General features: G+C 39.9%; 1 protein-coding gene across 8 annotated transcripts in view; it reads right to left on the bottom strand.

Moving 5' to 3' along the window:
* LOC124131997 (apoptosis-inducing factor 3-like) overlaps positions 1-27067 on the bottom strand; it is a 55156-nt gene that overhangs the window by 4638 nt on the left and 23451 nt on the right. For 7 of the 8 annotated variants that reach the window (XM_048391611.1, XM_048391616.1, XM_048391615.1 and 4 more), the window contains 13 exons: positions 20888-21059; positions 19636-19745; positions 18277-18386; positions 16325-16451; positions 15549-15661; positions 13358-13444; positions 12435-12526; positions 10963-11093; positions 8911-9026; positions 5332-5467; positions 4193-4269; positions 2198-2315; positions 809-907 (listed from right to left, as the gene is read on the bottom strand). In XM_048391611.1, the coding sequence (XP_048247568.1) occupies positions 809-907; positions 2198-2315; positions 4193-4269; positions 5332-5467; positions 8911-9026; positions 10963-11093; positions 12435-12526; positions 13358-13444; positions 15549-15661; positions 16325-16451; positions 18277-18386; positions 19636-19745; positions 20888-21059 (1488 nt within the window). Of the gene's footprint in view, positions 1-808; positions 908-2197; positions 2316-4192; positions 4270-5331; positions 5468-6403; positions 6520-8910; positions 9027-10962; positions 11094-12434; positions 12527-13357; positions 13445-15548; positions 15662-16324; positions 16452-18276; positions 18387-19635; positions 19746-20887; positions 21060-27067 lie in introns of all 8 variants that reach the window. The other variant, XM_048391610.1, reaches the window with a different exon arrangement.

The raw sequence follows: 27067 nt of genomic DNA, 5'->3' as shown, positions 1-27067 counted from the left end.
TGATCCACAGACGAACAAACTGTTATGTTGTGTGAACTGATACTCATGATCGCATCACATATGATGTCATTGATCCATGACTCGTGATGTACCATTTGTCTCGTGCAGGATCAGCGTGTAAAGTTTCGAAATCACATGCAGTATATTGTGATAAGAATAAAGGTACACATTGGAAACATCTCTTCTTAACATACATACTTCTCTATATGTTTCAATGGTTTGCGTTTCTTTTGGCAGTGAGTATATATCAGTTCCCAACAGAGAAAAAATTGATTTATGATGTTAATTTCTCACAAGAATGATGATTATCTGTTCAATCACACCGGACTGAAGAACTGTTCTTGTCTGGTGTGTAGTTCAAATACAACAACAATGTAATCTACTCGCAGATTGAACTTTACGGTACACACGATTTCAGTCTGTATCGGGGGAACGCTTAGGATAACTGTTCAGTGACTGTTTCTTTATATATTTGTTTTCAGGAAATGAACTGTGACGCAAACGCATTCAGCGTTGCAAAAAACAACCCATTTAAATGCACTTGCTTTGCCTGAATGTTTGTGTTATATAAGCATGTATCTTTAAAGGAGTCTAGCTTTAACCATAGTGGTGACATAGAGGAAATACTACTAATTTCGTGAATGTTCTGCCTTTAATTGTTTTGGTTTTGTATGTAAATATGTAAAAATGTAATTGTGGGATATTAAAAGGTGAATAGAAAACTTAAGCATTTATTTTTATTCCACTGCAAAACACACATCCTACCCTTCTTAACACAAGCACAGGTGACCTGACAAGGATGACTCACCCGTATAGCGGACACTCTTGCCGTACTGCACCGTCCAGAAGAAGGGGACGCTGTGCACCTCGGTCGTCTTCCCCAGCATATTGAGGGCTGCTGTGTGACCTGGAGTTAACAGTTAACACCATCACTATCTGCTGGGGAATTATGTCTCATATACACTGTCTGCTGGAGAATTATGTCTCATATTTACTGTCTGCTGGGAAATTATATCTCATATTCATTGTCTGCTGGGAAATTATATCTCATATTCATTGTCTGCTGGGAAATTATATCTCATATTCATTGTCTGCTGGGAAATTATGTCTCATATTCATTGTCTGCTGGAAAATTATATCTCATATTCATTGTCTGCTGGGGAATTATGTCTCATATTCACTGTCTGCTTGGGAATTATATCTTGTATTCACTTTCTGCTGGGGAATTATATCAAATATTTACTGTCTCCTGGGGAATTATGTCTCATATTCACTATCTGCTGGGGAATTATGTCTCATATACACTGTCTGCTGGAGAATTATGTCTCATATTTACTGTCTGCTGGGAAATTATATCTCATATTCATTGTCTGCTGGGGAATTATGTCTCATATTCACTGTCTGCTGGGGAATTATGTCTCATATTCATTGTCTGCTGGGAAATTATATCTCATATTCATTGTCTGCTTGGGAATTATGTCTCATATTCACTGTCTGCTTGGGAATTATATCTTGTATTCACTTTCTGCTGGGGAATTATATCAAATATTCACTGTCTGCTGGGGAATTATATCTCATGTTCACTGTCTGCTGGGGAATTATATCTCATATTCACTGTCTGCTAGGGAAATATATCTCATGTTCATTGTCTGCTGGGGAATTATATCTCATATTCACTGTCTGCTCGAGCATTGTATCTCATATTCACTGTCTACTGTGGAATTATATTTCATATTTATTCATGGTATGCCGGAGAGTTATGTCTTGTATTCACTGTATACTGGGGAATTACATCTCATTTCCACAGAGTGCTTCTGTTGTGGATCAGAAAGAGAATAGTGTCTACATTATCAGCAGCAATATCACATTATGATCACAACAGCCTGCCATTAAACAAAGCTTGACCAGACAAACCAGTGGCTGACACAAAGACACATTCTTTTTAGTTGGTGTCCGCAAAACTAAGTATTTGTTATATTCAGCAACCATTGTGATCCATTCTCCAACTTATGACAAGAACAAAGTTCTCAAACGTTTTTAATTCACATCCCAGTGAGTCGGATCTTTAGGATCTGTATGTAGCTAGGCAACATTTAGATGTTAAAGAATTAGGTTTCATTTCCTGCAACTACCAAGAAAATGGACTTATTTTCACTTATGTTTTGAAGGTAATGAAATACACATCGGACTCCCTCACCATGTTGGTGCGCCATCTGCCAGTGCTGGATGTTGGCTTGCTGGTCCCCTGCTGTGAAGAGAGGGAACTCCACGATGTCCCCAGCAGCGTAGATGTCGGCCATGTTGGTCTGGAGGCTCTGTCAACCATGAACCAAGATACTCACATCGTCATCAGTACTTCATCATCAGTACTTCATCATCAATACTTCGTCATCAATACTTTGTCCTCAATACTTCATCATCAGTATACCAAATTCTACATGGCAGTTTACAAACCAGACGTCAGTTGCGTTACGCGATTTTCATTGGACGATGCATAGACTCGTTAGTCCAGCCAAAATATAACTCCGTAATTCCAGCCTAGTTCCACAAGGGTGGAAACTGGACTTTTAGTCAGTTAACTCCCTTGCCTCGGGAAGATGGACACATCTCTGCAGACATCCATTCCACACATCTCCACAATATCAGGGAACGGGAAGGCAACGTGCATACACAGAGTAAGACTCATTTGACTTTCATGATACACGGCCTCCTTTCAATCCCCGACTACATAACACTGAGAGTGTCCGGCCTTCTCAGTCCACTCTCACTGATCAGTGCACTGTATCTCTCAAATATAACAAGCAAAACATACTCATATCCCCCGCCAATATGACATGTCTGGTTGTGTGCAAGGCATTAGCCCTCCGGAAACAAGCACTACATTTTCAGTCTGAGTCAAAGTCGTTGCTATAGAAAGTCGAAAAATATTTTTTTCAATAATCCCAAACTATCAAAAGGTACAAGTTTACCACTAGACCTATCTATGTGCCAAAGTTGGTGAAGAAATATTGTACAGCTTTCAAGATCTGCTCCGGAAAGGAGCACTACTGTCATTTTCAGGTTTAAGTCAAAGTTGTTGCCATTTAAACTCGAAAAATACATTTGTAAAAAATCCCAAACTTTCAAAAGGCACCAGTTCACCATTAGACCTATCTTTTTGCGAAGTTTGGTTAAGATATCTCTCATGGTTTTTTTTATTTCTGCCCAGGAAACGAAACATAGCAGACAGATGGATGGATGGAAAGATGGAAAGACGGAAGGACAGCACCCATACCTATATTCCCCTTCCAATTCATGGCGGGGGATAATAGATACCTTTAAATCATTCACAACCATATTTGCATATTTGATTCAGTTTCAAATGACAACACCAATAGTGACCATCCAGTAAAAATCAATTGTATGCATGAAAAATTCCCTGAAAAATTAAATTACACTTATACAAAAACAGCAAGCAAAACATGCAACATGTTGCATTCAATACATTAACTCGGTGCAAGTTAGTGATTTTAGAAGTCAACATCGGGGAGTGTATGAATGTCAGTTGAAGTGGGTTACAAGTTCTGACGTTACGTCACAGCAGGCTCAGTAGCCAGTTCAAAAGCTTTCAAACACTAAACAACCCCAGCCATGCATGCTGGTAACCCTGGACGAGGCATGGATGGATGTGATAATTCATAAGCTGCAGTAAGTTATTCGAAATGTAAATCCAGAGTTCTCTTAGTTTTCGATCATGAACAAGTTGATGCCAGCCATGTATACCACCACTGGATGACGGATGGATATAGAATATTTAGCATGTTGCAGTTATGTATTTGGAATCAAAATCCAGAATTATGTGACGTCTGAATTCCATATCAGCATGTGAATGATTGACAGGAAGAACGACCGAATGAAAAATACAATGACAAATGAAAAGCTGAGTTATTTATAGAAAAACCTTAATTCCTTATAGCATTACAGAACACTTAATACCCTCTAACAGGCTTCCCTTATGGGTAAGGGGTGGTCGGGTAGCCTAGTGGTTAAAGCGTTCGCTCGTCACTCCGAAGACCCGGGTTCGATTCCCGACATGGGTACAATGTGTGAAGCCCATTTCTGGTGTCCCCCGCCGTGATATTGCTGGAATATTGCTAAAAGCGGCGTAAAACCTCACTCACTCACCTTATGGGTAACAAGAGTTATATCTCACCTTATCCACAGTAATGAATCCTCTGGTTGTCATGGTGATACCGGAATCCTTCAAGAAGTCTGTTGCAGGCACGACCCCTGGAAAGATGCACAATTGCAGGACAAATGAACACAGAGATGACGGTAAAGTGTGCTCTCTTGCCGGGGCACATGGTCATCTACACTGATGCAAGCAGGAATGCATCCCTTCATCCTCCTGAGGCAAGGGAGTTAACTGAGTATAATAAGTCCAGTTTCCATCCTCGCCAAACTAGGCTGGAAATACTGAGTAACATTTTGGCTGGACTAACGAGTCTATGCATAGTCCAATCAAAATCACGTTACGAACTAGACATCCAGTTCTAAACATGGATTTTAATGTGCAGATTTCCGTTGACTGCTTGATTTGCAAAGTGTGGGTACGTCAACTGGGCGTCAACAGATATTTCCAAAATCTTTTCATGTTTTTTATGAAGGTGCTGTAGTGATTTGATGCACTTCCCGAGGTGAGACTCGTTTTATTACAAAAGAGATCTTGACTATCGATCAGATCATCTTTGACTGGGCGTGGCCATTTTGTTTGAAGCAAATGCAAGTGATATGAGAGGTTGAATCCGATTGGTCAATAGGAGAGACATAGAAGTGACGCTTAATGAACACTGGTAGGGCTACAATCGAGGCACGCAATTGAAGCCAGGTGGAATCTGATTGGTCAATAGGAGAAACATAGAAGGGACGTGACTCTTAATGAACACTGGTGGCGCTACAATCGAGGCACGCAATTGAAGCCTAGTTCGGCAATTGTGGAAAATGGACATTTATTGTCAGTTAACACCCTTGTCACGGAAAGAGTCCTTCAGTCATGGCAAAAACTTGTGATTACAGGTTTGAATAATAGATTCACCAATGTACGAGGGGCGTTCAATAAGTTTTGCAACTTCAATATAAGACCAAGTCACAGAATATTTTTTGCACCAAGCTTTTAATACCACTTTAATAGAAATCCGCAGAGTGGCACTACAGAAAGACCTGGTACTATCTACATAAATAGTGGAGATATTCCACTTCCTGGCCTACCGATTCCAAGAACACAGAGACAAGTACTACAGAAAGACCTGGCACTATCCAAATTTAGTGGAGATATTCCACTTCCTGGCCTACCGATTCCGAGAACACAGAGATCTGCTTCCAGCTTGGTTCCATCGGACAAGATGGCCTCCGTCACCTTCCCATCTTCCCCTACAAACTCCTTGACGCTTCTCTCGAAGTAGAACTTGACGCCTTTGTCTTCATGCATCTAAAATCATAAAAGAAAGCATACTGACCAATCAACTACTTGCAATCAACTTGCTCCTTTAACAATGTATGGAAAAATATCATTGGGCCTACTGTAACAAAATGATAGGATTCAGATTGTACGAATGCTACAAGGTCTCAGGTCTCTCTGAAGGTCTCTCTGAAGGTCACAATGGTTCTTTGAGGAAATTAATATTGGAATAAAGGATAAGGATGTGTCTGTCGTGTTTTTGACAAAAGTGTTGATATAACTCATATAGTTTATACCTTGCTTAAACTTGTGAGTAAATCCATCATTAGAACTTCTTAATAAAAGCGACATATTCTTTCCATTGTCATAAGAAATTTCGGCTAAAAGCTGAGTCAATTGTACGATTCCGACCATATCATGAGCATGTGTTTCTGAATCACTATCAAATTAACACTTTTCCCCCTCATTTATGTAGACTCATGTTATAACGGTTATACTGACTGAAGAGACAAACATTCTATTTCACATGATGTCATATACGACTTTTACAAGACTGTTATTCCAAATAATCATTTATTACGTTAACTTTAATGATTTGTTGAAAATTAAACCACATAAACAAATTAGGGCAAACATTCAAAGCACAAGTATGGCTCAGCACGGCCATTTTATTTTTTACAAGAGACTCAAGAAAATAGAAGAAATTTAAATCATCATACAATGTTTAGAGAAGTTAAGACTATGAGTGAGTATTGTTTTATGCAGCTTTTTAGCAATACCACTGCAGGAGTGAGTGAGTTAAAGTTTAACGTCACATCAGCAATATTTCAGCCATATTGTGACGAAACCACTGCAGGAAGACATAAATATCATGAAGTTTCAAAGAATCATAACAAATATTACTCTAAGATTGAGAGATTGTGCAAAAAAAACCTGCTTCAATATACTTGAATGCAGAGTGACTACCTTTTGAAAAACAGCTCCTATTTTCGTCCCAAATATATTGGCTAGGGGAGTAGTGCTTCGTCCAATAACATGAACAGACTTGGCCTTATCACTCAAAAAGCCAGCGACTTCCATACCTATAGTTAGAAGCAGCAAAACACTTGCTTTGTTAAAACATCAAACAAAACAATCAACTAACTGTTATCAGAAACAGAGGGTTTACACATGCACCGGTAACCATAGCAACATTGCATCAAGATGCTGGAGTACCAAGAACAGGCTGTAAGAGTTCAACAGAAAAGCATTAGTGTGTATTATGGGGGGTTTGCTTTAGAGGGGGGATGTAGTCCTGAGGATGTGCAGTGCAAGGGCTACAGAAATTGTCATGGCAAGCCTTGTAATTTAGTCGTTAGAGAATCTCACCTGATTGTCTTAAAAAATATTAACACAAGTAGACAAAGTTTAAGTTTTTGAGGCTTGCCAAGGAGTTCAATACTTTATTGACAAGTGTTGATATATTTGATATCAAAAGACACAAGGGTGAGATTCTATTATCATAAATAATCAAACTTCCAACTTTTTCAGCTTGTAAACAGTAATAACCAGTGTCTTGAGTGTGAAAAGTTCAGCTAACCACCATCTTCCCGAAAAAAGTCCACTTTCCACCCTTACTGAACATGGCTGGTATTATGGAATTATATTTTGGCTAACGAGTCCATGCATAGTACAATCAAAATCGTGCAACAAAATTGAAATCCGGTTCATAAACTGTCATGCAGATTTTAGTCGATTGCAGGATTTGCAAAGCATGTGCACCGCCAACTTGTTGTCAACAGTTATTTTCCAAATCTTTTCATGTTTTTAATCAAGGTGCTCACGTGATTTGATGCATTTCGCGATGTAAGACCCACTTTATCACAATATTGATCTTGATTATCGATCAGATCGTCCTGACCGTGCTACCATTTTGGGTGATGCAAACGCAAGTGATACGAGAGGTGGAATCTCATTGGTCCACAGGAGAGGCTTAGAGGGGACATAAATGGTAATAGCCACTGGTGGCGCTACGATCGAGCCCAGTAATTCCAGCCTAGTTCGGCAAGGGTGGAAACTGGACTTTTAAAGTCAGTGAACTCTCTTGCTTCGGGAAGATGCGGGAAGATGGCTAACCAGCTTCAGTGGCAGAGATTAGTGATGACATTTGTTTGTTACATCATGGGTCCCAAATGTCAGGGTCAGTGTGGCCGCTGTCTTGTACGTTGGACGCAATAGTATGTAAACAAATTTCTGCATTTCTAAAAGATTTTTATGTAGTATTTATTTCGTTTCACATAAATATCGTCCGTGGGTTCGTATAAGCTGGGTTTACACTGTACTTGCCGGTTTCATATGGGAGGAAAGCTGAAGCAATGTAGGTCTCTGACGTTTACTACTTTTGTGAAGCCCATGAGCACAGGTATGGTGCTGACAAAAACCTGGAAACAATCGGGGTGAATCTTGGATTCAAACCACGGTCATAGGTTTCTGTCATGTCCAAGGGACACAACTCTGCTTCGCTGACTGGACCATCAGTGTCAAATCTGGGATTCAAACCCATGATCATAGGTTTCTGGCAAGCCTTATGGAAACAACTCTGCAAAGCTGACAGAACCATCCATGCCCCTATCCCCAATCACAAAACAGATGCCATCACTAAACCTCGCCTAAAATGCCAATCAAACAGTCTAACAACAGTCTAACAACAGTCTAACAACAGGCTCAAAGCAACAGATATAAATTAACAGGCTCAAAGCAACCAATCTCATAGAAATCAGATTTTAGTGCTCGCTAGTGCTAAACAAAGACCTGAGGACATCCCATCACAGGTCACGTCAGAACAACCTTTCACAAACTTTAACCAACCAATAAAATGACTGACAAGAAGTCAACATTAGCCAATCAGAAAGCAGCTTTCTCGAGTTTTATGGCAATGGTTTCAAATTGGTGACGTAACACTTTGAAAAATATAGTGACACAGGTCTCGGTTCAAAATTTGAAACCTGAACAAAAGGACATTCTGGGATGTTTAATCGACATCCAAGATTGTGTGGCAGTACTTCCCACAGGCCATACAAAGTCTCTTCCGTTCAAATGTTGATGCCATAGAAGCGAGAGATTGATGAGGATTTTGACAGAATTTGTCGTACGGCCTGTAACTGAGGTTCGGAATACTCTGTGTTAACATTTCCAAGGTTTCATGATAACACATTCCAACTGTCACTTCCCTGATCTGGTAAGCGACGCTCTGATTGGTTGGATGAAAGGTTGTTCTGACGTGACCAGTAATGGGATGTCCTCCAATCTTTGTTTAGGCTTGAAGCTACAGGACATACCATGCAACAGACTGAAAGCAAACTCAGGGATATCTCAAGCAGCCACTCCCAGGAAGGGTTAACGGAAAAGCAGGAGGGTATATCTCGGAGGGTATATCTAGAAGGGTATATCTAGGAGGGTATATCTAGGAGGACACGTGCAAACCCTGACTCTACCTTCTGCAATGCAGCCCCTACTTTGTCCCCCAACGTCAGCTGGAAGGGCACTTTAATGAGATCTACAACAGACACACTCTCGGCTTTCTCCGCCAGACAGGACGCTACCTCCATCCCTGAAGAGTCAACAGTGAGTGAGTGAGTGAGTGAGTGAATTTATGAAAATATTACTCCCCTTGAAAAATGTATCAATGTGCTAGAGTGATTGAATGTTGTTTTATGACAGCAGTTTTCCAGCTATATCAAACCAGGATGTGAATAGTCACATTTGGGCCAGGCAAACCAGTGGTGGACAGCATGAGCAACTATTGCTGCTATCTACATACGAAATCACACGTTCAGCCAGATCATACATGTCTTATTGTAGTTGGCTCTGGCCACAAGTTTCGAGTGCTGGGGTCCTGTTCGGAACCGAAACTCCACACCGAGGACAAAGTGCATGACGAGGTATCCAAGAATGGGAAGAAACACGAAGTGCTGATCATCAAGGAACTGTGACATCAACAGAGAAACTAGGTGTGCACCGTTGGTGAAAAGAGAACAATAAATACAATCTAAATACTTTCTTGAAACCACTATTCTACAGCTACAACCTGCTGGTATTTGTCGTCAATGCAATGAGATTATATATATGTGCACTAGTGTAAAGCCCTACACTGTGACCTATGGATTACAGACAGAAAAGAAAGAACTTCCGTGCCCCAAAAAGTATGTGTCCTTAAACCACGCTAAAACTATTTCCTGCATCCAGTTCTGTTTGTGTAAGGTGTAAATAGTGAAGCTAGAAAGTTGCAGAAAAAAAGACACAGATGTTAGTAACAGTGAACACCTCTGGGTTCAGCAGCATCAATAAAACACTCAGATTATGCATACAACAAGAATACTTCAATTCTACCATACTGTATTCGACGTAATAAGCGCCCCGCTCTAATAAGCGCCCACGGCGACATTTGCTAAGATATTGGTTCATGAACAATCCCAATTAGCCCCCCTTTCGATTGATCAATGTACACAACACTTATTTATTCGCGTATAAAACGCACTCGTGTGTTATATGCACCCTTAATTATGAGCATTTAATTCTGGACAAATATATCTGTCGTACATAAACATTTCAGGCTGTCAGCATAAACCACGAAATGTATCTTTCAACTCTGTTTTTTTCACCACAATAACATTCTAACAAGAGCCCCCTATTTCTAATTTTGAGAGCGCCCTGGGCGCTTATTACATCGGTACTTTTCATAATAAAACACAGTGTGAGTGAGTGAGATTGGTATAACGTGGCTTTGAACAGTATTCCAGTTATATCACGGCATGTCAGGCTTAATGTGGGAGGAAAGCCCGAAGTGATGCAGGTCTCAGACGTTTACCACTTCGGTGAAATCCACGAGCACGGGTATGGTGCTGACGAACATAATCTGGGGAAACCAGGATTCAAGCCAACGATCATAGGATTCTGGCATACCCAAGGGAGGCAACTCTGTAATTGTGGTGCCCTAGACAACTGGCCCACTTGTGCCTCCAAGGAGTGCATCAGTGAACATCAGTTTTATAAATGTGATCGAGTCAGATGTTTGTAAATTCACCTGACCGAAGGCAGCAAATGAAAGTCATGAACATCAAACACTCCGCAATGCTTAACTTCAAGGGGCGGTGGGGTAGCCTAGTGATTAAAGCATTTGCTCGTCATGACGAAGGCCTGGGTTCGATTCTCGACATGGGTACAATGTGTGAAGTCCATTTCTGGTGTCCCCTGCCATGATATTGCTGGAATATTGCTAAAAGCAACGTTAAACCATACTCACTCACTGAACTATATCATGAATAACTACATCAGGTGTACAACATGATACGTTTTAATGCATTAAACCTTTAAAGCACCCCTCTTTGTCAAATATGAAAGGCTGGCTTAGTATTTAATATTAATAAGTCAAACTTTACATCACATCGGCAATATCTCAAGGATTTTTACTCCTCAGAAAAACGTACTAATTTAATATTTCTAGAACAAATATTGTGAATACCAGGAAAAAATACAAAGATACTCACCAATGAAGGATGACCCGATGATGACAACCTTCTTGCCTTGGGCAGCACTGGCGATGTAGTTAGCATCCCCCGGTGTGCGGAGTTGACACACGTTCTGAAGGTCAAGGCCAGGGATAGGCAATGTTCGGGGTCTACAGAGGAATTATTTCAATGTCAGAACATTATGGCAGATATTTACCCAAATGGCAAAAACAATACTCACCAAGTGAAAACAATCATGACACATGTGAAGATAAAGATGTTGCTTGCGTTCTGGGTGAGGAAGACGTAGACAGAGATACATTTTAAATATAAGATGTTGATAAAATGGTTTCTTTTATGCCGCTTTAGCAATATTCCAGCAATATCACGATGGGGGACACCAGAAATGGGCTTCTCACATTGTACCCGTGTTGGGAATCAAACTCAGGTTATCGGAGTAATGAGCGAACGTTTTAACCACTAGGCTACCCCACTATCCCATAATTATGTTGATCTTCATCAACATTACATCTTCAACATTAAAAACCTTATTAAATACTTTAATGGGATGCTCATCATTAAAACCTTATTAAATTCTTTATTGGGATGCTCATCATTAAAACCTTATTAAATTCTTTATCGGGATCTTCATCATTAAAACCTTATTAAATTCTTTATCAGGATCTTCATCATTAAAACCTTATTAAATTCTTTATCGGGATCTTCATCATTAAAACCTTATTAAATACTTTATCAGGATCTTCATCATTAAAACCTTATTAAATACTTTATCAGGATCTTCATCATTAAAACCTTATCAAATTCTTTATCAGGATCTTCATCATTAAAACGTTATTAAATTCTTTATCAGGATCTTCTGCATTAAAACCTTATTAAACTCTTTATCGGGATCTTCATCATTAAAACCTATTAAATTCTTTATCGGGATCTTCATCATTAAAACCTATTAAATTCTTTATCGGGATCTTCATCATTAAAACCTATTAAATTCTTTATCGGAATCTTCATCATTAAAACCTTATTAAATTCTTTATCGGGATCTTCATCATTAAAACCTTTTATTAAATTCTTTATCGGGATCTTCATCATTAAAAAAACTTGACTAAATTCTTCACTGAACCTTTTTTATAAAATATAATGAAGGTCTATGATGACCTTTGTCAGGATATTCATCATAAAACTTTCCTTCCTCGCCACAATTTACTTCAACTATCTTCACTCTCCTAAACCTGTGGAGATTCTGGGTTAAATTGGTCCCCGGCAACCTATATGTTGGTCCAAAGTGTCAGCTTGACTGACCTGGTGATCGTCATACAACGGTGGTAGGATCATTGCTCACAACCTCAATCACTGGTATGTCTGATCCAGACATGATTACTTACAGGTAGTCTTACAGCTGGAATACTGCTGATTTAAGATAAACAACAAACAACTGACTCTCCAAGTGTTGGTGACATCAATCACTTTCTTCAACGCTCTATTCTACTCACTTTCCTCCTGTTGCAATGAGAAGTTTATCAAACTGGACGGAACCACCATCGCTCAACTTCACAGATTTGCCGCTGCTGTCTACACTAACAACCTGACAAGAAATATACATTTTATTACAGCCTAGTTTCAGTAAGTGAGTGATCAAATTTGGTTAAATGCTGCTCTGTATAGCAGTTGTGTTATATTAGTACAGGCCATGTTAGAGGATGGACATTGAAGAGTGAGTGAGTGAGTATTGTTTTACGCCACTTTTAGCAATATTCCAGCAATATCACGGCGGGGAACACCAGAAATGGGCTTCACACAATGTACCCATGTCGGGAATCGAACCCGGGTCTTCGGCGTGATGAGCAAATGCTTTAACCGCTAGGCTACCCGCCCCCACAGACATTGACGAGGCAGGGTGTGGCGTTGAAATTAGGGGACAGACATTGAGGAGCCGGGGTGTCATACCAAGGACCATGTTCAGAGTAGATTAGACCTTCGAACCAACCACCAGTGAACAAACACAGCTCTGCACAGCAAATTGTTGCACCTTAGACATGGGCCACGATGGTCCAAACATATTTATCGTCACCATAAAAAACAATGCGTTTAAGAATCTCTAAGTGCATATACCGCAGCCTGAGATATTTTTCAATTGTTTCCCATGATTCATGGAAAATATGTCTGAAACATAAAATTGTTGATGAATGCTTCAGATTTATTTTGTTTTTTTTCAGCTAGAAAAAACACTCCCCTTGGGTTTCAGGAGGTTTAAAACCTGAATCCAAGGGATAAAACCGAGGGTCGCCCTCTGCGTGTTTCCGCCTACACATATCAATGGGCCACTAATGCCCCCTGATTGTTGGGGTGTGGTGATCTCCACTCTGGTTAATAGTTGACTGAAGTCTCCCTAATCTCTAGTCGACGATGTACCTACCTCCTTCTCCATTTGTATCTCGATGTCATGTGACTTGTAGAAGTCAGCATCCCGCAGAGCAATGGCCTCCGGTTTTATGTCCATAGCCTGCAAAGAGTGAGTGAGTGAGTTGGGTCAAACTTGGAACAGTATTCCAATTATATCACGGCATGTCAGCTTGATGTGGGAGGAAAACTCAAAGTGATGCAGGTCTCAGACGTTTACCACTTTGGTGAAACCCACGAGCACGGGTATGGTGCTGACAAACCTAGAAACATAATCAGGGCAAACGGGGATTCAAACCCATGATCATAGGTTTCTGGCGTGCCCAAGGGACACAACTGATTCAGACTTCTTGAAGAATGCCAGATGTGCTCAAAGAATAAAAGAGAATGAACTCTGACTCTAGGCAACAACACCAAGAATACATCCTGTATATTTAGCTGTGGCCACGTGGGAGTAAACCCAGAGCTGACCATCATGAGTGACCGCACTGACCACTGAGCCAACACTCGACTGCTATACCGCCAAGGTCTATATTTTTGTACAAATTCAAAATACATAGTTATCTAGTAAATTAATAGAAACCCATTATAAACCTCTTTTAAGGTGATGGTATTAATGTAATAGATATTTATTCCCCCTGGAGATTCTTCGAATGAGAAAGTAACATCCTAGGTAAAAACAAGCACAAAATTTAAATTTTGCAAAATAAGGAATATTTGTGTTGAAACTAAACAAATATCAATTTCATTACATTTTGAAAATAAATAATGGATGTAAAGATCATCAAACAGTACATACAATATACAATATATATAATACAATATAAGCTGTAGCAAAATCACGAGGAGTACATGGGGCTTTAAGCTATTCGATAGAGGTGAGGGTCACTTCAGCTATGTCATGTGACTGACATTGACTCGGAAAAAGTGTGTGGCTTTTTGCTTTAAAGCGAGGCAAAAGGGATTTTTTCTGCCTCAGAAATATATTTCCCTCCAAGGCGGGATACATTGTATTTTTGTCAAGATCAGATGGACCAATCAGATCTCATCATTCTGACATGGCGGTATGATAATGACTGATATTCTGATCACACTTCTATTCCACACACAGACACACTCTGACAATTTCATCACCAGCTGTCACACATACTCCATTGTTTTAGTCGTATCACAAAACCCAGGATATTAATGAGGACGGCTGGCGTTATTTTCAATGCACATATTTCCAAAGCAATGTTGATTTCCATCCACTACACCTTACTGGATTAACAAGAGCAAGCTAGAGGAGTTTTTGTTTTTTTGTTTTTTTGTTTGTTTGTTTGTTTGTTTGTGTGTGTTTGTTGTTTAACACTGCACTCAGCAATATTCCAAGAGTATGACAGATGCCTGTAAATAATCATGTCTGGACACATCAACAAGTTATCATTCACATTAGATATTGGGTATTCAACATATTTTTACTCACACGGGTCCAGTCTATCAGGGTTTTTTTTACACCAATGAGAACTGGTGGACATTTCTAAAAATAATTCTCTGAAAGTGCTGTATCGGGGATTTCTAGTTTGTACCTGTTCATGTGCTGCCCCAAGTGTGTAACACGCCTCCTAACTCACACCAGAGAAATACATATATCCATGACAATAAGCAGGATGTTGTACCTTTTGTGGCATTATTCGCTGCAATGGAGTTTATGTCGGTGTGATGGCCGCATTCAGTCAGTGATGAAGACATGTAGCGACACACAGGTACACCAGTTGAAACAGATACATTGAGATATTGCACCGTGTTGGAATACTGTTGGGTTTTGAAATGTTTCATGCATATTTGTGTGCAAGTAACTCAAATAAGATGGGTAATAGGGATTTCGTTTGTGCATTTTACATAAATAGGAAGCTGATCAAGAGCTCTGACTGACATTGCTCCAAGTCTGAAGCTTTGTGTATTCGTGATCAGGGTCCAGATCCACAAAGTGGTCGTAACTTACACAGATCGTAAGAGTAAAAAAAGAAAATATGCCGCAATCTTGATGCAAAAGATACGACAGAAGTTATTATTTACGATAGGTACCAACCATTCAATTTTTTTCTCTTAAAATTTTTGTCATAAAGTTACGACAGGTTTTACAATGTTCGTAGCGGTACAAATACTTTGCGAATCGGGACCAGCTTCTGTCAGAGTGTCGTTAAAATGCATTTCGTGTAACTGACCTTGCTCAACTTTGGTCTGTCATACGGCAAATGTTTCTCTCTTGTTACTATGACAACCTTGCCAGTGAAACCTTCCTGCCGCAACGTCTCGGCACATTCAACTGTCGCAGGTCCTGGAAGAACAGAATTGTCATGCACTGAAAGGGCGAGGTGGGATGGGGTTTAACGTCACATTCAAGATTGTTGCACTTATATTGCACAGGAACAAAACTCCTGGTATATCAATTCCACCAGAAGAAATGTTCAGGGCAACATATTTACTCTCACACATACACATCACAATATGCACATGTGTTTGTGGCTGCGCAAGTAGACTATAGTGCAGACTTATGCCGGTTTTATAGTGCTAGCCAACTGAGATATTTTGCGGCAGTTTAACATGGATACTTTGGAGAAAAGCATGGGGTACTGGGGCCTACCTTACCCCAGAATCCTCACAGGGAGACAAGCATGGGGTACTGGAGCCTACCTTACCCCAGAATCCTCACAGGGAGACAAGCATGGGGGTACTTGAGCCGACTCCGCCCCAGAATCCTCACAGGGAGACAAGCATGGGGTACTAGGGCCGACATTGCCCCGGAATCCACACAGGGAGACAAGCATGGGGTACTGGAGCCTACTTTACTACAGAATCCACACAGGGAGACAAGCAAGGGGCGAATCTCTTCTTGCACTGGAGAATTGGTTGCTGAGGACCTTTAGTCATCCTTATCATCAGGATGCAGCTGCCGGACTTGAAGGTATCACTGTGAGCTACTGATGACGCAATCACTCACCTCCACCCACCAAGACGAATGTCTGCTTGTTGTCTGCCACATGCTTCACCATGGACTTCACACGGGACGCTTTCTTCACAGTCTCCGCATCGGCCTTCACGTACACCTTACTGTCTCGCACCGACACCTGCCATGTTGCAATGTGCACAAGCTTTAGTACTAAACAAATCTCAAGGACATTTCACCTAAATTATTAGCTCCCTATCTAAACTAAATTTTCAATTTATCTATCAGAATAGCTTAAATTATTTTAAACAATTTTATGCTAAAATACAAAATATGTATTCTCAATCAGCAACTGAAAGGTGCTGCCTTTTAAATGTCTTTTTTTTGCATACAAAGTCATTTTTGGTTTTGAAACATTATCTCATGGACGCAGCCAATTTACTCCTTATAAGTTCATCACAGGAATATTGTAAGAAATAAGCGTGGAAGAAATCGGGGTTGAATAAATGTGCGTATTGAGGCAGCCATGTCATACGCAAGAGACTGAATGATATAACAGATTGTAGCACCATGTGACAAACATGTCTGAAAAACTTGGTATCACTATGAATATGCAAATGAGTAATCTATCAGGAACTACTTTCATCAGCTACAGTTTACTGATGTGAGGCTTGCATGCTCCACTACTACTCAGTGTTCTCACCGGCTTTTGAAACAACCAGTCCTGGTTGCCTGGCAACTCTAAAAATTACCAGATCCCCTGTAATTTTTGTCAGTCCTAACTTTCAACAAGTAAATTTTTTTAGTTGGTTGGTTTGTTGTTTAACGCCGCACTCAGCAATATTCCAGCTATATGACAGCGGTCTGTAAATAATCGAGTCTGGACCAGACAATCCAGGGATCAATATCATGAGCATCGATCCACGCAATTGGGATCGATGACATGCATCAACCAAGTCAGCGAGCCTGACCACCCAATCCCGTTAGTCGCCTTTTACGATAAGCAGTCACCTTTTATGGCAAGCATGGGTTGCTGAAGACCTATTCTACCCCGGAATCTTCACGGGTCTTCAACAAGTAAAAAAACGTATGAAATTTACCTGGTTTTAATTCTTTCAACAACATGTTCAATGCACATTTCTCTCTCTCTTTTTGGGGAATATTTCGAGACTAAGTTGCTACAAATATATATTTAACCTTGAAGCAAATCGAAATGTTATTTCCTTGCACTAAAAATAGACAAGGGGAAACCCTGATAGTAAAAGACAAGCCGACTTTGTTCGAAAAATATACTTATATGAATATCGCTGATGTTTTGTTCAACAACAAAGTCAAAAGGTACTTTATTTGCCGATCCACAGGGACTGGCAGTCACATGAATTACAGGTCCAAGCCTAATTTTACTGGTAAACAGGAACACTGCTGATGCCTGACATTCCCTGTCAGTTTAGATGGGAGTTTCCTGAAGTGCAAAAGCCTCTGTAAACAAACATGGTTGCCACCACATGGGTACTATATACCGTATTCGACGTAATAAGCGCCCTGCTCTAATAAGCGCCCACGGCGATATTTGCTAATATATTGGCTCGTGAACAATCCCAATTAGCACCCTTTCTGATTGATAAATGAACACAATACTTATTTATTCGCGTATAATATGCACTCGGGTGTTATATGCACCCTTAATTATGGGCAATTAAATTCTGGAAAAATATATCTCTCGTATATAAACATTTCAGGCTGTCAGCATAAACCAAGAAATTTATCTTTCAACTCTGTGTTTTTTCGGCAAGATAATATACTAATAAGAGCCCCCTATTTCTAATTTTGATAGCACCCTGGGCGCTTATTACGTCGAATACGGTACACCTAATGGGGTCAGGCCAAGGCTTGATTCGTTGGTTACCGACTGTGCATTGGCCAGCGGCCATGTTTTCGTGGGTGATGGAGGAACATTGTGTATACGACCTTGACCCCATCAAGTAACACATCGTTCTCACATTTACCTCAAATGTTGGCAGTGAGTTGAGACCTGGGAAGTCTTCGATGTCCCCTGTTTTGACGTTGAAGCAAGCTCCATGCCATGGACAACGCACCCGGCCATTACACAACACACCTGACAGAGATAACTGGACATTAGCAATGACCACATCGGATGCAATGGCCGGCGATGCAGAAATCATTCAAGAGATTAGACCATAATATATTAATTGCTAGATTATCATCCCCGCCCGACTCATGACTAAACCCCCCTACAAATTAATATAATTTGTCCAGATTGAAATGTCAAACGGCCATTCATGTTTACAACATTCAGTAAACTGACCTACAACTGACACTTGGTATGTGCCTGACAAGTTAGCATCAATTGACAATAAATTCATAAATCGCACGAGTAAAAGTTGGGGCAGGGAAAACGAAAATAGGTTTGACAGAGACAGATCTGACTACTACAGTTGAAATCAATGTTTATTTATTATCTTTGTGATTTAAGTCATCTATTGTTCCTACCAAGGTGTCCAGTCTTCAACTTGATGACTTTAATAGGAAATTTTTTAAAATAAATAAAAAGCCTCCCTAACCTCTTTGGGAACACAAGCAGATGATAATCTAGCAATTTATTTATAAGATCAGTGTTGTGAGTTTTCAGATTGTCATATGATTCTATCAACATTGTACAAAAGTTTTCAGTAATTTTCCATAGCACTTTCTGTCACAGTTGTGAGGTAGCCATGATGTCACTCTGGAACACGCTGCAGTGCCGTGACGTCATGACGCATCCATGACATCTTCATCAAAACTGTTCTGATAAATATTGATCAAGTTTAACATTTAATTACTGTGGTATCCATGTCACCAAGTTACAAGTCACAAGTATTGTCAAATTTGGGATAGAAAAAAGTAATTACTTGTCAAGAAAATTAATCTTACACAGTGAACAGTCCAAAAGGTTTGCGGGATCCATCCCTATTCAACCAATCAGATTACAGCACTCACCTCCATTCATTATACAATCATGAATAACATATGTAGTCAGCTAAAGTTTAAATTAAAAATTAACTGTTAAAATTTAACTGCACACTCAGGAATGTTTGTTTGTTTGTTTGTTTGTTGTTTAACGCCGCTACTCAGCAATATTCCAGCTATATGACGGCGGTCTGTAAATAATTGAGTTTGGACCAGACAATCCAGTGATTGACATCATGAGCATCGATCCATGCAAATGGGATACGATGACATGCATCAACCAAGGCGGCGAGCACTCAGGAAGGAAGTGAGCATGTCCAATGAAGTGCTGTCACAGGTTATGAAATATATACAATAGGTTGTAAATATTGTGTATCGGTCAGGTCGGTCTAACTTACCATTGGCCAGAGGTGCTCCATAGTGGGTACATTTTGGCCCCACGGCGTAATACTCCCCCTTGTCTCTGGTCAGCAGCACCTTGCCCCCGGCCACTTCTACCTCCCTCATCCTACAACAGTGAGTGAGTGAGTGAGTGAGTGAGTGAGTGAGTGAGTGAGTGAGTGAGTGAGTGAGTGAGTGAGTGAGTGGGTGGGTGGGTGGGTGGGTGAGTGAGTGAGTGAGTGAGTGACTGAGTGCTTGGATTTTGGTTGGGTGGGTGGGTGGATTTTGGTTGGGTGAGTGAGTGAGTGGGTGGGTGGTTGAGTGGGTGGATGGGTGGGTTGGTGGTTGGTGTGGTGGGTGTGTTGGTGAGTGACTGAGTGAGTGAGTGGGTGGGTGGTTGAGTGGTTGGATGGGTGGGTTGGTGGTTGGTTGGGTGGGTGTGTTGGTGAGTGACTGAGTGAGTGAGTGGGTGGGTGGTTGAGTGGTTGGATGGGTGGGTTGGTGGATGGTTGGGTGGGTGTGTTGGTGAGTGACTGAGTGAGTGAGTGGGCAGGCAGCTGGGTGGTTGGGTGAGTGAGTGAGTGGGTGGGTTGTTGAGTGACAGAGTGAGTGGGTGGTGAGAGAGCGGGGTAGTGAGTAAGTATATCAGCATTTGAAATGTCAGGAGTTTCCTGGGGTCATTTAGGTATGCTGCAGTATTATGTAAACCCAGGAACCCATCCGTATGTTGTTATATGCCAGCATGTTTATGACAGGACTCCCGAATTTCATCCTTACTTTCAAACACTGAGTGCAAATTCTACACCTTTAAGTTTCATTTATCTTGCCTTAGAACATGAAATGTTCGGTGATGGATGAAAATATTTCTTTTATTCAGTACACAACATTCCTCTGACACATCTTAACATCTTTATGAAAGTCCTGTCACAAATACATACAGGTGATACTGTGAATAATACCTTCAAATAGACTCCAGTGGTGGGTCACCTATATTTGTGTCAGTGTTACACATGTAATTGGTAATTAATTTCAACTACACAGAGCCAGTCTGTAATATTAACTATTATCAAAAACATTTTTGTTGGACTGACGTTTGAACCAAGTTATTTCACTACCGCTCTAATTCTGAAAACAAATTTAATGTGTTGCGTACGATTTTAATAAGCGGCCTCCTTTCCTTGTCAGTTTTCTTAGTGCCAAGGATTCCTTTTACTTTGAATAAGTTATGTATATTTCTGAAAGCAATCAAGTTTTGGATTGGTCACTTACTCTCCATCTTTCAGATCGCCTTGGTTACAGACAAACACATCATTAGCTGCCATCTTGGTTTGTGACTTTGGTTGCTGTGGTGATGACCTTGACCCGTTCTCTTCTGTAACCAGATATGTCCCTCTTGTTGGTGCCTGACTAGATGGTGCAGTGGGTGTTGTTACCGTTGATGCTGCAAGTTAAAATGAAAAATTATCAGAAAACAATTGTCATCAGTACTGCTTGAGTTTGTCATATAATCATTTCATGAAAAGAAATAATATTGCAGCAAGGTCCTGACCTAACTGTACTCAAGTGTTTTACTGTAGTAGTTAGGAAAACTGTATTTCTTAATCAACAATCACTGAGAGAGTTGATTATGCATGTAAATATTCAGAGTTAGAACCAGCATTAGTTACAACATGACATACCGCATTCAACGTAATAAGCGCCCCGCTCTAATAAGCGCCCACAGCGATATTTGCTAATATATTGGCTCGTGAACAATCCCAATTCGCACCCTTTCCGATTGATCAATGTACACAATACTTATTTATTCGCATATAATATGCACTCGTGTGTTATATGCACCCTTAATTATGGGCAATTAAATTCTGGAAAAATATATCTCTCGTATATAAACATTTCAGGCTGTCAGCATAAACCACGAAATTTATCTTTCAACTCTGTTTTCTTTCGACAAAATAATATTCTAATAAGAGCCCCCTATTTCTAATTTTGAGAGCACCCTGGGCGCTTATTATGTCGACTACAGTAATCCCCAAACTTTTTGTGGTTTAATGGTCCTGAGAATCACATACAGGTAACGCTTGTTAAGTCTCAAATACAGGGATCTTCAGTGTTTTATCTCAAAATGTTCAGAAGCCGATATTCAGCCCCAAGTTTCAGCAACAAGTCAGTAAAACTTCCCAAATTGGAATAAAATCCTTCATACTATGGTAAGAACTAATGTTATAGCTTTGTAGAAGTGAGTTGTTCACAACAGGACCAGTGAAGAGGAACAGGCTTTAATACATAGTCCTACATTGTTGCTTTGATAAAGTTATCATGATATAACATTTATACTAAGTTTTCCTATAATAATTAGATCCACATCAAGTGCTTTTATGAGTTATCATGGTGTAATATTTATACATCATTTCATATAAAATAGTTTAGCAAGTAATACTTATCATCAGGTAAAATGCACACATAAAATATCAGTAGTTTCAGTTACAGCTTTTTAGATAGATGCTAGCCTAAAGTAATGGGAGCGCATCTCCTAGACATACTATCATGATAACTCATAAAGCACTTGATGTGGATGTGATTATTATAGGAAAACTTAGTATAAATGTTATACCATGATAAAATACTTCTGAATTTAAAAAAGTAAGACATTTGAAAGACTCAAAAATCCAGACATGTAACAAAAACATGACCCCCTGATAAACCCCTGACCTAGTTAAGACAATATCTGACCCAGCTTGCCACTTATCAGAGATGGTAGTTTCCTCGTCCATTACCGGAACGTATGCATTAAATTTCCTTTCTTGGTAAACGATTAATTTGCCTATATAAAATAACCAGGGATATATAGCTACACATTGTTTTCTGCTTGAGTACACGAGTGATGTCTCTTCAAGCATGGTGTATTGTGAATCAACAGGCATGAGAAAGTAATTGACTAAGTGTATCTTGTGTATATATTTTATTGATGTCTATCGACTCTATTCACAGTTTAGGAGGGGTTGCACTGAAGCTTACTCTTGACAGCTTCACCTGTCATTAATGCATTGCCAACAGGCCACAGATAAATATGATGTATCGGTAGTTAAATCTATCAGTACACACTAAGGCCATTCAACTTTTATGAGTTAGTGTACTGATTATTTTTCTCAAAAACCTAAGCCTGTGATAATATAAATACATTAGACTTTCCAATTACTTTTGTTGTGTATGACTGTTTGTTTATTTGTTTGTTTGTTGTTTAACCCTGTACTAAGCAATATTCCAGCTATATGATGGCTGTCTGTAAGTAAAAGAGTCTGGACAAGACAATCCAGTGATTGACATCATGAGCATCGATCTAAGCAATTAGGATACGATGACATGCATCAACCAAGTCAGCAAGCCTGACCACCCGATCATGTTAGTCGCCTCTTACGACAAGCATAGTCGCCTTTTACGGCAAGCAGGGTTTGCTGTAGATCTATTCTAACCCGGATCTTCACGGGTCGTTTTGTATGAATATAGGGTTGGTAGGAAGAGAAATATATACAATTTCAGCTTCTCTACTTTCAGTGTGGATGTTTTATGACGTGACAGGAATGTTAACAATTTTCTAGCATGAACATGGGAACATGGCACATACTGCTCGGTGTCCTGGTGAAGCTTGGCATAGTACTGGAGCAAACAATTTCAGGTCATATTTTTAAAACCCAACAAGACAGTCGGGCAGGTGACCCATGAGAGTTACCTGCCCATCTTCAAAGTTACCTGCCCGCATTCAGGTATTATGCATATTGAAAAATCGCAAAAAAATAAATCATGTTTTGATTTAGTTGAAACATCGCAAACAATCTCTTGAGAAACTACAAGGAGTTATAATAAAACTGAATGCATAAAGAGTCATAAAATTATATGTCATACAGTGCATGTTGACACGAAAACCAGTTGCACCAGACAAAATCAGGTTGAGCCTGACAGAACCCAGTTGCACCAAACAAAAACCAGTTGCACCAGACAAAATCAGGTTGAGCCTGACAGAACCCAGTTGCACCAAACAAAAACCAGTTGCACCAGACAAAATCAGGTTGAGCCTGACAGAACCCAGTTGCACCAAACAAAAACCAGTTGCACCAGACAAAATCAGGTTGAGCCTGACAGAACCCAGTTGCACCAAACAAAAACCAGTTGCACCAGACAAAATCAGGTTGAGCCTGACAGAACCCAGTTGCACCAAACAAAAACCAGTTGCACCAGACAAAATCAGGTTGCAACTGATTTAAATACATAAGATCTCTGATGTCTGATTTCTTTGATGTCAATCATGATTGTTATTACTGTCAGTACTTACTGCTGCAGTACTAACGTGGCATTGTCACCAATGGCAACCAGCACATTATGCATCATGATTATCATCAGTTGGATTATGTTGGTGTCATATTGTGATACAGTGGTCAGCTTCAGCAATGGATGTAGCTACAGGACAGGACACAATCTTTAAGAACCTACAATAGGATGACATTAAGCCCTGGAAGAGAGTATGACAAATTACACCGAACACAGGGATTAGTGATGTAGTATGGTAATAAAGCTTGGAGAGTGTTCAAGGGTCGGTGTTGTGAGGACAATAAAGGGGAAGTCAAGACGCAAATGTGAAATTTCTGGCCATGCACTTTGTGCATGTGGACATAAATATTACCGTATTCGATGTAATAAGCACCCAGGGTGCTCTCAAAATTAGAAATAGGGGGCTCTTATTAGAATATTATTTTGGTGGAAAAAACAGAGGTCAAGGATAAATTTCTTGGTTTATGCTGACAGCCTGAAATGTTTATATACTACAGATATACCTTTTCCAGAATTTAATTGCCCATAATTAAGGGTGCATATAACACACGAGTGCGTATTATATGCAAATAAATAAGTCTTGTGTACATTGATCAGTCGGAAGGGGTGCTAATTGGGACTGTTCACTAGACAATATATTAGCAAATATCGCTGTGGGCGTTTATTAGAGCGGGGCGCTTATTACGTCGAATACGGTAGGTTGCGCTTTTCAATAATAGTTTCCATCGGTGCATGTTATATATTGATCCCTGTAGCTTCTAGTGGGTTATTACAACGTCCTTATATGAATGTAATTTCATATTTTGTGATTCGTATTGATACACAATCAATTCAATATCGATTGGGTAAGGGGGATCTATTAGCATATTTGACACAAATACCCAGCTTATCAGGAGCTCTGGTTCGATGAACAAAACTATTTATCACTGTTATCAGTCTGCGACTTTCAGCATATCATTCATATATATATATGTTATCAAGGCCTACCAGTGAAGGACATACTATACATGACACAGCACATATCTTGTTTACTATGTCAAATGACTCAGCACATATTTCAGTCACACGCCCTGGCTATAGATAGACACTTCATCGGTCACTGAGGATGTTTAACATGTCGCTCCGATGAACTCAGTAACTCTCACATCAATAATGTATGTGTCAGGGTCCATGGGTCGCGGATCACAAGGCAGGAATGCTGGTCCAGTCCCATAGGACGTGGAATGAAAATATGGTTAAGATCTCTTGCATAAAGCCATGTAACCTAGATGACTTTGAGTGTGAGTGAGTGAGTGAGTGAGTGAGTGAGTGAGTGAGTGAGTGAGTGAGTGAGTGAGTGAGTGAGAGTGAAAATATGTTTACAAGTTATGGAATCCAGCTGACTTCGATTGAGTGAGTGAGTGAGTGAGTGAGTGAGTGAAAATATGTTGACAAGTTATGGAATCCAGCTGACTTCGATTAAGTGGGTGAGTGAGTGAGTGAGTGAAAATATGTTTACAAGTTATGGAATCCAGCTGACTTCGATTGAGTGAGTGAGTGAGTGAGTGAGTAAGTGAAAATGTTTACAAGTTATGGAATCCAGCTGACTTCGATTGAGTGGGTTAGTGAGTGAGTGAGTGAGTGAAAATATGTTTACAAGTTATGGAATCCAGCTGACTTCGATTGAGTGGGTGATTGAGTGGGTGAGTGGGTGAGTGAGTGAGTGAGTGAGTGAGTGAGTGAGTGAGTGAGTGAGTGAGTGAGTGAGTGAGTGAGTGAAAATATGTTTACAAGTTATGGAATCCAGCTGACTTCGATTGAGTGGGTTAGTGAGTGAGTGAGTGAGTGAAAATATGTTTACAAGTTATGGAATCCAGCTGACTTCAATTGAGTGGGTGAGTGAGTGAGTGAGTGAAAATATGTTTACAAGTTATGGAATCCAGCTGACTTCGATTGAGTGGGTGACTTCGATTGAGTGGGTGATTGAGTGGGTGAGTGAGTGAGTGAGTGAGTGAGTGAGTGAGTGAGTGAGTGAGTGAGTGAGTGAGTGAGTGAGTGAGTGAGTGAGTGAAAATATGTTTACAAGTTATGGAATCCAGCTGACTTCGATTGAGTGGGTGAGTGAGTGAGTGAGTGAGTGAGTTGTTTTCCGCTACTTTTAGCAATAGTCCAGACATCATATCACAGTGACGAAGACTGGAAATGCCTGATCTTAAAGGGCAAATAAAGTCAACATAGCAACATTGCAGATTTTCATATTTAGGGTATACTTAATCACAAATGCTTGACCAAAAAGGCTTTTGAAAATATAGTGCAGGCAGGCAGATCTTTTTTGTTGTTGCTTGTTCAAACTAGTAAGTAACTGCATGCTATATTGGATCGCATTGTTTTAAAGTGTTAGGATTTTTATTTTTGGAAATTAAAAATAAACATGCGGCAGATGATGATGATGCGGGGAGTGCCTGAGAACCAATTTTTAACTATTATTTTTTTTAGCTTAAGCAACATAGTTTTTGTTGTTGTTTTTTTTTGTTTAATGCTGCACTCAGCAATATTCTAGCTATATGACAGCAATCTGTAAATAATCCAGTGATGACCAGACAATCCAGTGATTGACATCATGACCATATCACTCCATGCAATTGGGATCGATGACATGATTCAACCAAGTCAGCAAACGATCCTGTTAGTCGCCTCTTACGACAAGCATGTATGGGTTGCTGAAGACCTATTCTACCCCGGATCTTCAAGGTTCGCAACACAAGTTAATGTTGTCAAGAAAACAATTATTGTTAATTTCAAATAATATTTCACATAAAAATTGTACAGAATAAATTCAAAATTAAAATGCAGTGAGGATAGCTAAAATATAGACCATAACATTTTTTATGGTCTGGCTAAATGAATAACATGAATAATTAAGATTGATTAAACTATTTTATAATTTATTAGACCTACTAAAATAGATTTTTAAAATCTTGAATATGAGCTGTTACATGACTAGCAACATTTTAAAACGGAACTTTGCGCAATCATCTGACAACGAACAGCGTTCAGAAACATGCGTTCCGGTCGATTGTTCCCTTGGACGCGCAACCACATATACAGCGCTGATTTCCCACCATATCCTGATGTGCCTAGTGATTC

This window comes from Haliotis rufescens, unplaced genomic scaffold (assembly GCF_023055435.1).
Source record: "Haliotis rufescens isolate VD_foot unplaced genomic scaffold, xgHalRufe1.0.p SCAF_93, whole genome shotgun sequence".
Classification (NCBI taxonomy): domain Eukaryota; kingdom Metazoa; phylum Mollusca; class Gastropoda; order Lepetellida; family Haliotidae; genus Haliotis; species Haliotis rufescens.
This window is presented reverse-complemented; position numbering and strand designations above follow the sequence as displayed.